This window comes from Cavia porcellus, unplaced genomic scaffold (assembly GCF_034190915.1).
Source record: "Cavia porcellus strain 051 isolate PalLab524CR breed Dunkin Hartley unplaced genomic scaffold, mCavPor4.1 scaffold_21, whole genome shotgun sequence".
NCBI classification, from domain to species: Eukaryota; Metazoa; Chordata; class Mammalia; order Rodentia; family Caviidae; genus Cavia; species Cavia porcellus.
This window is the reverse complement of record NW_026947504.1, coordinates 16,992,976-17,008,045: the sequence shown is the minus strand read 5'-3', so window position 1 is coordinate 17,008,045 and position 15,070 is coordinate 16,992,976. Positions and strand designations below refer to the sequence as shown.

At 38.6% G+C, this 15,070-nt stretch overlaps 1 protein-coding gene across 7 annotated transcripts in view; it reads right to left on the bottom strand.

The window, feature by feature from the left end:
• Hmgxb3 (HMG-box containing 3) overlaps positions 1 to 15,070 on the bottom strand; it is a 45,916-nt gene that overhangs the window by 26,942 nt on the left and 3,904 nt on the right. For all 7 annotated transcript variants that reach the window (XM_063232349.1, XM_003477347.5, XM_063232354.1 and 4 more), the window contains exons 4-6: positions 11,674 to 12,171; positions 10,556 to 10,654; positions 4,210 to 4,341 (exon numbers count right to left, since the gene is read on the bottom strand). In XM_063232349.1, the coding sequence (XP_063088419.1) occupies positions 4,210 to 4,341; positions 10,556 to 10,654; positions 11,674 to 12,171 (729 nt within the window). The remainder of the gene's footprint in view (positions 1 to 4,209; positions 4,342 to 10,555; positions 10,655 to 11,673; positions 12,172 to 15,070) is intronic.

Genomic DNA, 15,070 nt, shown 5'->3' with positions numbered 1-15,070 from the left:
CTGGATTCTTTGGGTCTTAAGTGTGGGGATAGATTTCCTTGACTCTTTGGGTGACCATGATAAAATAATACTATAAGTTATGTGTCCTGTATTGTTTTGTTTTCCTTGCAAACCCTGACTTCAGCATATGCCATCTAACTTCACTTGGTCAAACTAACTCATATATATTAATTGTGTGCTAGAAAATATTCAAGTTTGCTTAAAAAAAATGCAGCTGCTGTCTCAGATCTACTGTTAGGATGTCTTAGCTTTTATCCAGTCAGCACCACTACAGAAAAACAGCATTTACACACACACACACACACACACACACACACTCTCTCTCTCTCTCTCTCTTTTTAAACAGTGATTTTCTCTGGAGTAGATTTCAGAAAGTTTTCTTCCTTCCAAATACATCATGCAAGGTACCATAAACTAGGAGATATGAGACATAAAAGCTGGATTCTATTACTCAGCTTCACTCCTAATTAGTTATGTGGTTTAAGGAAAGATTCATAAATCCTCACTTTTCACCATGAAAACCAGAGGATTGGGCTCTCAATGTTTGTCAAAAAAAGCAACACACCACTTTGGGTAAACAAATTCTTCACTGTGCAGGGGCATAAACTCAAAATTATGGTCCTGTTACAAACCCACATTTTCAAAATCACCTGGACAGTGTACTTTCCCTGATCTTTAAGAACTTGCCAGGAAAACATTTTCAGAGTCTAACACATGAAGATGAGCAAACATTTAGTTCCAGCTGAACTTCATAGAAGCTTATTTACTTCAGGACAGAGAAAAGCCAGCAAAGAAACAAGAGACTAAAGTCGTATCTTAAGATGTGATCTGTGAACAAAACACTGCCTACTAAAGCAAGCTATTTCAGACAAAAATCCTCTGCATAAAGAATGATGTAAGATAGTTGAGCAAAAACACTACCTAGTGATCTCAACATTTCCGTATCTCCGCCTACCCTCTATCCTTTTTGGTGCTGGGGATGAAACCAGGGAGTACTCATCACTGAGCCACATCACCTGCTCCCGACCTATACCCTTTTAGTGTGTGAAGGGTGCTTAAGATTGAACCCAGGGCATCTGCACTAAGCTACATCCCTATTGATTTTTAAATTTTTACACAGGGTTTCACTAAGTTACTAAGTCACCCATAATGAGAAAATATGATCCTATCTCAGTCTCCCAGAGGGATGAGATTACAGGTGTGTGCCACTATTCCTGGTCCAACCCACACTTTAGATATTGCTTTCTCTCAAGATGCAAAGTAAATACAATAGTTGCCCACTCACAGGCCTTAATTTCTGCCATCAGAGTCCCTACAAATGAAACCCTGAACTTACTTTATACACTCTTCTTTGGCCCCATCCAATTCATTGGGAACTATGCCACACATTTGGGTTAATTTTAGTCAGTCTGAACTCTGTGACAATATAAGAATAAATGAGTCATTTCTTGACTGGCACAGGCACCTTTGGAGTTTGTACAAATGATTTATATTTATAGCCTTAAACATCAGAACTAAGAGATTTAAGATTTTGTAGTTAACAGCACAGCAATCCCTGAGCAGTATGACTCAGTAGAAAAGGTGCTGGCCAAGTCATCTGCATGAACCTCACGGATCACTTCTCTTTAGTCTATTCTTCTTCAGCTAGAAACGGAAGAACTGATAACCAGTCATTTTTACCTCTAAGTGCTCAGCTACTGAAATGTCACCTTTTCTATCTCACTCATTTGAATATTGGAGAAGGGAAGAGTCTGACTGAGCAAGTCAAGAAGCGGGTGGTAGATAAGGAAAAAAACTTTTCATGGAGAAACCACGAAAACATGCTTCATTCACAGTTTCTTTCAGTAAGAGAACCACGATTCAAACACTTTCAGCCAAAAAAAAATAAACACACATGGCGTGCGCATATGAGAAGTGCCAAAGTTCAAAGTAAAAACAGGCCAAAGAGAGAAGCCCATCTTGATTACCTCCCTGAAAAATAAAGGACCCAAAGTCATTTCATAGAGGTGTTTCGCGCTGGTGAAGGGCCAAAGAGGATTCTGAATGTCACCCAACTTAACATCCCTATTGTAACTGGCAGAGCACATCTTTGGGGAACAGAGTAGGAATAAATGGATGGCTTCAAAAGCACACCAGAGAAAAAGGGCTCAAGAACTCAACAGAACCTCCTGAGACACTAGCACTAGGTCCTTCCTAAGCCCAGCGATGACATGAACAGTAATAACAGAGCTATAATTACACTAATGTTAGCTATGATGACAGGGTACATTTTACTGAGGATTTAATATGTATAAGAAACTCCAACCACTCTACATGGATAATTTACTTGAGCCGTCCAAAGACCTTAATGAGTTCAATACTGTTATGAACTTCTGTTCACAGATAAGAAGAAACCTAAACAAGAAAAAGGTGTGAGTTGTCCTAGGTCATAGTCATCCTAGGTCACACAGGTAAGAACTTGGGAAGCAAGTCTCAAATGAAGAACTCCAGAACTGTATTAATTATTGCTCGTGTTTGATTCTTAGGAATCCCCTAAGGGTCCACGTGGAAAAGGCTTGTCCTTCAAAATAGTGCTATTAGGAGACTGTAGTGCCTTCAAATGGTGGAAATTAGTGGAAGATTCTAGATCAGTGGGAGTGTACACTTGGACAGAATTGTGGAGCCCCATTCACCTCCCCTCTCACTTCCCAGTCATGGGGTAAGCAGTTTTGTGTCACCATACCGTCATCATGGTGTGTCTTGTAAAGGCACCAAAACAATTCTGCCAACTGATCTCAGACTGTAAAAGTTATAGTACCTTCTTGTCACTGGGACAAAATACCTGACACCAAACTTTAAGGAAGAGAGGTCTATTTTGGTTGATAGGTTTAGTGGGTTGATTTCACAGTTATTTGGCTCCATAGCAGAAACAGCACGACAGAATCACATGGTGAAGAAAAGCTGCTCAACGCATGGCACCCAAAAGCTTGGGGAGAAGAGAAAAGTTGAGGTGAAGAATACACCTTACCTTCTTGGTCATGTCCCCACTGACCTGTTTCTTTTGACCAACCCCCAGTTTTGAACACCTGATACTTTTGGGGACATTTTAGATCTAAACCATGGGCTAAAACCTCCAAATTCTAAGCCAAAATAAATCTTGTCTCTGTATCTCAGGGGAACATGCTGAGTTAACCACGACAAGCCAGTTTTATAAAACCTAGGCCAGAAGTGGCAAACCTATGGCACATGTGGCACACAGGCACTCAGAGCTCTCTCTGGCGCCATGAGACCCAAGTGTATGAGTTGTTTTTTCTAAACTAAAACCTCAGGATTCAGCTTTAACTGAAGTGATGGCACTTTGAAAAGGATAAATGGGTTGCAGTTTGAGCACCAGTCTCTGAAGGGTTCACTGTCACTACGTAGGCAAATGCTACTGATCCTTCAAAGCCATACTGAACTTTCCTTGCCCATTCCAGTCCTGTCTGAGCTCACTGAGAATTAACATGTATACCATATGTATTTTGGACCTAAAAATTTAGTATCAGATGAAAAGCATGGGAAGAAGTATATTTTATCTAGTCAGTGTCAAATATACAAGTTAACAGAACACACTGCATTGCATCTCATGGGAACCTAACTGTGATGCTCATTTATTTACTGAGCATCTTGTATGCTAAAAGCTGTAGGGCGTTTAAAGGTCATTATGGAGGTCACAACATGACATAAACAGAAACACTGTCAAACTGTAATGACTGCTAAGTAAGTGTTAAAGGTATAGAGAGAAGTCATCCAAACCTAGAGATATTTTAGGGAAGAATAAGCATTTATAATGAGTTATGATCCATTACAGTACTATGTACTTACTTTAGACACATGATAACCAATTAGTTGATAAGCAAGAGAGACAAGAGGAAAGAAGGGAGGGAGTGTGGAAGGGATAGAGAGAGGAGGAATAGAGGGGAGGCAAAGGCATATATTGTAAATATAATGTTAGATTACAGGAGCCAGATCTGTAATCCCAGTTCTTGGGAGGCTGAGGCAGGAGGATCACTGTGAGTTTGACGCCAGCCCAGGCTACATAGTGAGCTCAAGTTCAGCCTGAACTGTATAGTGAGACCCTGTCTCAAAGAACAAATAAAACAAAACAAACAGGAAAGTGATCCATCCCTAAGGGCAACAGAAAGCTTACTCTGTTGGGCTTCCAAAGCAATGTGAGCCAAAGGACCTTACCTTTGGGATCCACTTTCCTCCTAGGAAGTTACCACAGGCTGGGCACTTAGGTGGTTTATGCCTGGTGACATATGTAAAGGAACAACCTGGACTAGTGCAAGTCCCATGGCCCCGGCGGGTATAGGTAGTGGTCTGTTAAAAAACAAAAGTATCAGAAGGTCAGCACTGCTAGAGTCCTAACATACAAGTCCTTCTTTTCAGAAGCCAAGAAACTTGAGTCCACAAGGTGAAAGACAGAAGCTCATGATTAACACAGTTAAGTACCAGAAGAATGAAGGCACTAGTAGTTACTGTTAATTGAGCAACCAGACAATGCTAAACACTAACTGACAAGAACTCATTTAATACTCTCAGCAAGGTTTTCAGTAGGCTGTATGACTACTGAGGTTCAGAGTAGTTACAAGCCGAGTCTCAAAGTGACTCAGGGCAAGAGCATACCCCAGAATTTACACCTGGATTTTGGGTGAGCAAATACTTCTATGCACCTCACCACACCTTCTGGCTCTAAGTACTTCAAAAAATTTGATTCATCTTTATTCTTTGTAGTTAAAAATCAGAGAACCCAGGACCTTAGAATCAGGATATAAAATAGACCCATGGTCACTGAAGAAAAAGACAAAAGAAAGTCCAGGAATAGAAACCAGGTCCTTTGATAACAGGAATTAAGTTATTTGCATATGAATACATTCAGCCACTGCCTGCGCCATCTCTGCTGATCTCCCTTTCAGCAAAATGTATCACAATGGGTTATTACACTCCAGAAACAAATAAAAGCCACTCATTCATTGGACATGGCCCATTTCTAGATTAATGCTGGAAAGAAAATATTCCTCTGTAAGATGTGTTGTCACTTATAAACGTTTATTCAGCGAGTATTCCCAGCTTCCCTAGTCTGGCCAAAAAGCAAAAATCTCTCTTGGGAAACAACAAACTACCTCAGCAACCTCTGCCAGGAAGCTTACAGAAAAGCTGATTAGTATACTGGTACCAACTCAAAGACGATGCAAAGAGATGTGGCACCAATGAAGGAAACCAGTCTTTAAGTTTGAACTTTGCCACTTACACTGAATGACCTGGGAGTCAATCACCTCTACTTACAGTCCGGTTTCCTCTTCTGTAAATCTACCTGCTCTTCCCATTTCACAGGTATGTCTCAAGGAGTATGTGGTAAAGAATTAGTAAACTGTGAAAGATTATATAGGTTTGTGAGAAACTATTATTACTGAGATGTAACACATCTCTATCTTTTAAGACTGTTGCCCATTACAAAGTCTTACTGAACATTCCCAGGAAGCAGAATAAAAATTTCAGAACCCTTAGATCTCTGAATAAATTAATACGAACCTGGAAATACTCCTAGAGTAGACTACAGAAATGATTTTGGAAAAGAAATGCTAGTATTCTATGCTGATGTTTTAGTAGCTAATATTATCCATAATGAATTTTTCTAGAAGATCTTGGTTGATACTTCATTTTTTTTCTGGAGTTTTTCATTTGGTTTTGTTTTTTTTTTTAAGACAGGGTCTGGCTATATAGTCCAAGTGGGCCTAGAGTTTATAATCTTGCCTCACTGAAAGTGCTGGGATTACAGGCATGCACCACCATGCTGGCTTGGCTAACATTTTTTAGAGCATAACAGAACAATCAATCATTCCTTTTGTTGTTATTTTGTTTTTTGAGACAGGGCCTTACTATGTAGTTCAGCATGGCCTTGAACTCACTATGTAGCCTAGGCTGGTCTCAAACTTGCAGTGATCCTCCTACCTCAGCCTTCCGAGTGCCAGAATTATGGGTATGTACCACTACCTCTGGCAAGAACATCCTTTCCAGGAGCACAAGGGCTCAAGACAAATAGCTTTTTCTCCATGAATCAAGCTGCAGTGGCTGTTCCTATTTTAAGATACAACTGTCTTAACCAAAAGCATTCTGTTTAACCAAGTAATTATCCAAGGTCTACAGTTCCAGCTACTTGGAAAGGTGATGTGAGAGGATCACGTAACAGTCCAGGAGCTGAAAACCAGCCTGGGCAGTGTAATGATCACCATCTCAAAAAACAACAATAAAAATCCCACAAAGAATATATTGTTTACCTGTAGCAGGGCTTTTTATAGGTAAAACAAAACTGTGATAATTTAAAAATGCATACTACTACTCTAAAGAAACTACTAAAATAACCAAAATAAAGTCAACAGATATTAAGCCATTAAAATGGAGAGAATATGGATTCATAAAAATGCATTTCGTGAAAGGATACTAAAACAAATGGAACAAATAGTTAACAGATCTAAACCTAACTATACCAATAACCATGTTAAACATTAATGCCTTAAATTCTCTTTGTAAAAGATACATTGTCTGATCCTGCTTTTGTATCAAAACTATATCCTATCTACAAGGGGGGAAAAAAGGAAAATCTCAGCACCTGCCTGGCAAGCATAAGGTCTGGAGTTTGAGTCCTAATACACCCTTTCCAAAAAAAAACAACAAACACGAAAATCCATTTTGAATACAAAGACATAAACTGGTTAGAAGTGAAACAGTGGAAAAAGGTATATTATACTAATAAAAAATTTTAACGTCACATAAGATTTTAGAGCAATGACTATTACTAGAGATAAAAATGGTCATTTCATAATAACACAGGTCAATTCATCAAGAGCACATAATGACTCAAAAGGAGTTAAAATATATGACACAAAAAGCAACAGAACTGTAAGAAGAAATAGACAACCCACCCTGAACCCCTTTGTCTCTATTAGAAGTTTTCTTTCCCCATAAATAGATTCTGCTCTAAAGAGAAAAAATACTCAAATCTGTAACAATGGCTGGACGCCTTTTTTCAATAATTGGTAGAACAGGTAAACACAAAGTTAAGAAGGGTATAAGAAATGCTGAAAAGCATCATCAATCAAACTGACTTACTTTGAAATGTATAGGACTGTAGATTATAGCTCAGCAGCGCCTGCCTGGCAAGCACAAGGTTCTGGGTTTGATTTGTGGTATCCACAAAAAAAAAAAAAAAACCTTTCAAAATTTGACATGTATAGAATACTCCAACAGAGAAACTACATTCTCTTGAAATGCACATAAAAGTTACCAAGATAAACTAAACTGGGCCATTAAATAACTCTCCATAAATTTGAAGAGAGCCAAGCATTATAAACCATAAAGCTCTGGTCACAAAAGGAATTATAAATCAATAACAGAAATGTATCTAGAAAATCTCCAAATATTTAGAAAATAAGTAACATGCTTCTATGTAAGTCATGGGTCAAAGAAGTAAATCAAAAAGTATTTTGAACTAAAACAAAATAAAAAATACTGTATCAGAATTTGTGCCCAGGGATTTAGCTCAGCAGCATAACCATCTGCCTAGCAAGTGGAAGGTCATGAGTTCAATCTCTAGTACCAAAAGCAGTATTTAGCGGGAAATTTGTAACACTAAGCATCTGTATCAGAAAAGAAAACAGGTAAGAGTGAGCCAGGCACGGTAGTGCCTGTAATCCCAGCACTCTGGAGGCTGAAGCAAGAGGATCGCCATGAGTTCAAGGCCAGACAAGGCTATAGAGTGAGTTTAAGGCCAGCCTCAACGATATAGCAAGATCTTGTCAAAAAAAATAAAACGAACTACACCAAAAAAGAAAATAGAAAAGAGCAAATGATCAGTGAAATAGAAGGCAAAAGAAAAAAATCCGTGATACCAAAGCTCTAGCTAGGCTTCTTAGGGAAAAAAGAAGACTCAAATTATCAGTAACAGGAACTAGAAATGAAATCATTATCAATGATATAAATATAAAAGGATAAAAGTTCCTCAAAAGTTTAAACAAATAACCATGTGATCCAGCAGTTTCACTGTTACATACTCAAAAGAATATCATGGAGGGATTCAAACTAATACTTGTAGAACTAAGTCAAGTAGCATTATATACAGCAGTCAAAATGTGCAAACAATCCAAATGCCTGTCAACAGATGAATGGAAAAACAAAATGTGGAATAGATACATAATGCAGGATTAGTCATGAAGATAAAATTCTCACACACAGCAAGACAGATGAACCTTAAAAACCTTCAGTGAAAAGGCTTCACACAAAAGTACAATTACTTGCCCAGTTTCACTTGTGAGGTATCTAGAACATAAACCATAGAAGGTAAAACAGGTTCTGCGCAGATGAAAGGCAGGATGTTGAGTTACTATCTAATGGGTATACAGTTCCTATTTGAACAATGAAACAATATATTTAATGCCACTGTATTGTACACTTAAAATGTTTAATAAATTTCACATCATGTATTGTTTTACTACAAATTTTTTAAAAAGGGAAACAAGGGATTTTGTTGTATCAATTCAACTGACAATCTAAAAAATGATGAATTCCCTGAAAGACCAAATATCAAAAGCTCACTCAAAAATACTGTATTACCTACTAATAATCTAAGTAATCCTGAATGTAACTTAAAAATTATACTTGTAGTTAAAAATAGCCCCACAAAGGAAACTTCAGAATGTTAAAATGAGAAGAGGAACAAGAAAGAGAGGAGAAGGAAGAGAAAGAAGGGGGAAACATGGAAATAAAGTTTTTGTAAATGGGGAGGGAAGAAGGGGTTGAAAGAAGGGTACAGAAAGGGGAAAAACAAAACCAAATCGTATCATGTACAGGTACAAATTTCCTATGATGAACGTGATCATTATGTATATCTAAAACATACCAATAAAGTCTGATAAAAAAAAAAGTGGGAGTGAAAACAACCCAAACCTTAAAAAAATAGAAAGAGAGAGAAGGAGGGAGGAGAGGCCTTGCACTTCTTTGTCTACTGTGTACACATCCCTCTGCTATATTGTGCAAAAAGGGTGTAAATCATGTAAGTCTCCAAAATCTCTCCCCTCCAGGAAAGTGAAACTCCAGGCTCCGATAACTTCACTAGTAAGAAATAATGTAACTAAGACAAACAGAAGGGGAGAAAATGCTTTGTCTAATATGAAAGCCAAACCGTAGAATATTACAGGGCAACACCTCTCATGAACACCTCTCAAATTCAAAAATTTTCAACAAAATTTTAGCAACCAACACTACGTAAGAGGAACAAACACATCATTGCCAAATAGGCTTTATCCCAGCAAGGCTGGGTAGGTTTAACATTTGGAGAACAATGAGATTCACCACATTGACCAACTAGAAAAAAACCCTATTCGATTATCTTGACACAGAAAAAGCATTTGACAAAACCAAATATCCATTCCTGATTTTAAAAACTCCTGACGTATCAGAAAAATAAGGAAACTTCCTAAACTCGATAAAGGGTTTCTATGGGAAAAAAACCCCACAAATTTATCTGCTGTCAGCACTTCTATCCAGAATTATACTATAGGATCTTTAGACAATAAAATAAGGCAAGAAAAAAGATATCATGGATCTAGATCAGAACAGAAGATGGGCCAGGGACATGGCTCAGTGGCACAATGTCTGCCTGGCAAATGCAAGGTCCCGAGTTCGATTCCCAGTACACACAAAAAAAGAAATAAATATATAAAACTAAAACTTTATTCACAGACATGACTGTCTTTGCAGAAAAATCTTAATTGAATTTATAAGTTACCAGAATAAATGAGTTCATAAGAGTTGCAGATACAACACACATATGTATACATATATATATACACAATATATTCAAATGTTAGTGCATACTAGCAGGAACAATCAGATAAAGAAAAATTTTAAAATATCACTTATAATAGAATCAAAACATGAAATATTTAAGGGTAAATCTCAGATCAGATACCGAAGTGTTTCAATGGAAAAAACATCAATTAAAAATCAAACTGAGTGTGACGGTGCATGCTTATCATTACAGCACTCAGAAGGCTGAAGCAGGAGGATTGCTGTGAGTTTGAGGCCAGCCTGAACTACATAGTGAAACTGTATCTCAAAAAGACAAAAAAAAAAAAAAAAAAAAGAACCAAGAAGCCACAATCCTGGCTCTGGCTTATTTGTAGCTTTACAGCTTTGAATTTCCTTTCTTTCTCTGGGAAATCTGTACAATATGAGTATTTAATACTATCAGTGGCCCCTCAATTTTTTCAATATTATGTATGCTTCCAAGAATTTGATAAAAGCAACAGAACTGATTCCAGGACAATGTTCTCTAGTAGTCTGTACACACCTTGAGGGGAATCCAGGGATCCTGTGGGGCTCCACCTAGATAGCCCCCAATTTTAGAACCTGTGGATCACGTAATTCTGAGACCATTACCACTTCCAAAGGTCCTAAGGCTCTAAGATTTTTAGAAAACTATATAGAAGAGGGTGTTTACAGAGCCCTAATTACTGTGAACTCTCCACATACTGACCAGTTTGATGGGGGAAGGATTTTCCACAACTGAGTAAGTAGGCACAGGCAACATGATGAACTGTGTGGCTGGTGCAGAGGAGCTGCTTTCGCTGGAATCCTGCAGGCAAAGGAGGAGGACAGTTTCACTGAAATAGAATCAGAACATCCAGGGCCACTCTCAACACTGGAAGACTGGATTGAGCCCAGTACTCACAATGTGCTTATCCAACACACAATCAAATCAACCTAGAATTGTCTCAAAATAAAATTAGGAATGAAGAGAAAACTAACAGAAAATGTGCTAGTCAAATTTTACAAATGAAAAAACCAAAGTTCTAAGAGATTTAATTTCTCAGATTACATAAGCTATTAGTGAGAGAATTCTTTTGATCTTGTCAAATGTTCTTAGCATGTCATTAATACTATGGCCAGTGGGCCACATCACTATCATAAACAGCAACAAGGCCACAGATAAAAGCAGGATTTGTAAAGTTTTACTGGATTTCTCCACAGGAATACCTGCTTTCTTCCACATAAGCCACAGGGCTAGAGATGCTGGCCTTCTTATCCTGGATAAAACATTCATCTATTGAAGGATGACATCTTATCCAGGGTGAAAGAGTGAGGCTTATACACCAGGGCACAACAGCAGTTCCCCTATTTCCGGGGGACTAGGTTGTAGAATCAATGACACTGCTGCTTTTCTCTCAAGTTAGCATGGTTCTCAGCCAGCACAGAAAGATTTGCCTCTTCTTTCTCAGCTACTACCACAGTCTCATCAACCTGGCCTTGAAGAGATTATCTTTGTACCTATGCCATCTAAGCCCAGGAAGACCTTTTATCATACACATTTCAAGATATCACTGTATTTGCTGAAATAGTCATCAGGAACACAAAACCCTAACTGGTACTAACAACCTGCGAGATCTGGGCTTTGACTCCTAGACAGCCCTAAGCATCACGTGCAGCTCTCCTGCTAACGCTGGATGAAGAAGAGTTGGTAAGAGTGCCCAGAAACTGAGGAGAACACTGCAGCAAGCTCAGGGCTCAGAAACGTTCAAGGGAAGTGCCATATAATTACCACTGCCTGGCGTTGGCTGCTTTTTTAGTAATTCCATAAAGCAAAACACCACTTACCCTCATGACTGTTACCACCGACACACTCTCCCCAACCTGCGTGCGGGGCATAGTCAGGTTTCCACTGGGGGGTTCAGATGAGCTGTTCAGCAAGGTCTCTTCAATCACCAGGTTTGTCTGGTAAGGCTGCTGGCTCTCCCCTACCTCCAAGGAAGCCTCCTCCAGCAGTACCTCCTGGGTGAGGATCTCTGAGGTGGTGATCTCCTGTACAGCACCTGGCTGAGCAAGGGCTCCCACCTCTTCAGCCAGAGTCTCCTCAGCCAGGCTTTGCTCTGCTATGCCCGCGTGGCCAGGCACTGTCTCTGGGGCAGTGCTGGACACAACTGAAGGTCCTTTAGGGGACATTTGGTTCTGAGCAACACATAGCTCCAGCTGAGCACAGCTCTGATCTTCCTGGAGGCTGCTCTTAGGGATGATGATGTATTCTGAGCGAGGGAGGATCTTGCGGAAACCTGGGATGTCTGGAACCACAGCAGTCACTGTGGAAAGCTTAGAGTTCTGAGAGTAAAGAAGAAGCCAAGAAGGAGACAAGCAGAAATAAATGAATTAAGATCACACAGAAATCTATCTATTAACTTATTTTTTTCTGTAAATGTGACTAGAAAAAGACTCCACTCTTTTAACCTTACAGAGGCCAGCCTCTGTCAACGGCAGTATTGTCTTCATTCACATCACTGTAGCTTGCTTGCTCAATCACATAAATACATAACATGGATTAAATTGTGGACAGGGCATGATTCTGGCATCTAAAACTGCAAGCTGAAACTCAAGGTCTGATATGGTTTTGAAAATATTGTGCCCCCTTAAGGCCTCAGCTGCCCCATCTGTAAAACAAGGAAGCTAAATCTGACAATTTATAGCATTCTTTTTAGTTTTGATACTTTAAGATTCCCAACTGGCATATGATTTAAATACCAGAATACATAATACTAAAAAAAAAGAAAGAAAAAAGAAAAGCCTCAAAAACCAATGAGCCGAGATGGAACTCAACACACCAAATCAAGCAATCAGCGTCTTCTCCAGACTTACAAACAAGAGGATGCACACATCACAAAGCTGCCAGTGCTTTGTACACGCTCTATCTCATGAGGTCCTGAATACATCAAAAAAAAATAAGTATTAAAAATGACCCAGCACCATGAAGTTTAGAAAATGCTTTCTAATTTCACCTTAAAAACAACACTGTTAAGCTATGAGCTGTTTTTATTCTCATTTCACACACGAAGAACTGGAGGCTGATGAAGCCCAGGGGGTTAAACTTCCAAAACACAAAATTAGTAAGTAGTAAAGAACTGTGCTCCTGGCCAAGTATTCTAAAGATCAAGAAGAGCACATATAACAAACAACCTTGGTAGCTCACACCAAAAAAACAAAAACAAATTTTGGATTATTCAATTTAAAATAATGTCACCTAGTGAAGAAAAGTTTAAAGAAGTTCAAAGTAAGAACAAAAATTAAATGGAACAAAAAATAATTTCAGAAACATCTATCAAAAGAACACTGAAGTCAGTTACAAAAGGATCCTTAAATCAAAAGCAAGAAATCAATAAGACTACAGCACAAAGGAAGCACTCAGAGGTAAAAGTTAAAAACACTGAACTAAAACATCAAAGTAGACAGACTCAATTCCTTATGGAACCTTTATTGGAGAGGTAATGTGGAAATAAGATTCTAAAGTCACTCGTTGAAGCACACAGGTTGAACAGGACTAATTGGTTGTGAATATATAGGATGGTTTAGAGCACAAAGAAACTGGATGGCACAATTACAGACTGGAAAAAGTCACAGTGGAACCTTGGGTGCTGTTAAGGGCAGGAGACCAAAATGGGCTCCAAAAGGCTCCCAATGTAGAAAGCCTATAAGGTCTTATCCTCAAACAAGCAACTGGGGAGAGGACAAACACAGCATAGGAAATTTCACTCAGCTGTCATACATTCCAGTTACTTAATAAATGCTACCTTTTCTTATTATATGGTTACTGGAAGTTAAGTACTAAAGTGATACTTACTGACCAAGTTAGTATGCATCAAGAACTCAGCTAAATGATTTACATTATCTATTTATGGGTAAATACTAGTTTCATTTTATAGATAAGAGAAGCAAAACTGAAAATTACAATATTTCTTTCATGATCATTCAGTCAAGCTGGTATCAAAGCTAATCTAGTCATGATCTTGGTTGTACTGGCAGAGATAGGGTAAATTTAAATAATCAAATGGAAAAGGAAGAATTTGTTTAAAGTGTTGATAAGGACCTATGTCAGTGTCTAATTTTAAAAACCAAATCATTCCACAATTAGATTCTGTTTTTGGTGTTAAGAATTGAACCTACAATCTCACATGTTCTAAAGCATGTGCTCTGCCAGTGAGCTGTATCCCAGCTCCTAAGACCGCAGATTTTATAATGGGGACACCAAAGAGGATAGGTGTACTTGTTTTAGACTCTACCTCCCTCCACCCCAGGAATTATTTCCCAGATTCACTGCTTACAAACAAATCACTTAAAAGGAGCAAAAAGTAACATTTTCCAGACTAAGGCAACAGAAAGCTCTCTGAGGAAGAGGAATGCTGACCCAATAAGCACAAAATCATCTAAATGACAGTGGCAGCAGCAGGATTCCAATACATCCTGTTCTGCTGTAAAGCAGTAACTGCCTTCCTGAGGAACCCTTTCTCTACATTACCAAAAAAGAATTGAGAGCTGGGAGCACAGCTCAGCAGCACAGTGCCTGCACGGCAAGTGCCAGATCCTGTGTTTGATTCTCAAAATAAATAAGTAAGTTCTCACAACAGAAGTGACAGATGACTGTTGCAATCGAGAAGAGAGCAGGTTATAGATTGCAGCTTGCAGCAGCAAGGGTATTATTCCTGCAGTAGCTCAATTTAAAAAAGGAGTGAAAAATTTGAATGCTACTCAATATATTTTATAACGTGAACTAGAAATAACAAAAGAGCTGACAGACATAAACCTAACTGCTTCCTTGCTAGTTCTTTTATCCAAGAACTCGTATCTTCAGTCTCCTCCCCTTGACTTTAACCCTTCATCTTGCTTCTAGCATACCACAGTTCATATCCACCATTAGTAACAAAAGAACCTACTATTACGCTGAACATGAAAGCCTGATTATAACTGTAATTAGTGAAACACAAATTATACTACACTCATGATGTAGTGTACTTCTCGTACACAAACATGACGTAGGAGAAATGCCTTTATAAGTTAGTATATTAAAGGAAAATACCACTACTTATCCATGAGGATAATGGCCTCTAAATTATACTAAAATTCAGAAGAGGAACCTAAGAATCACCAAAAAGAACTCAGTACACTCAGCTCTACGCACTGTTGCAATCTAAGAGGACAAAAGTGTGTAAGGCATCATCAAAGTGTTTCCACA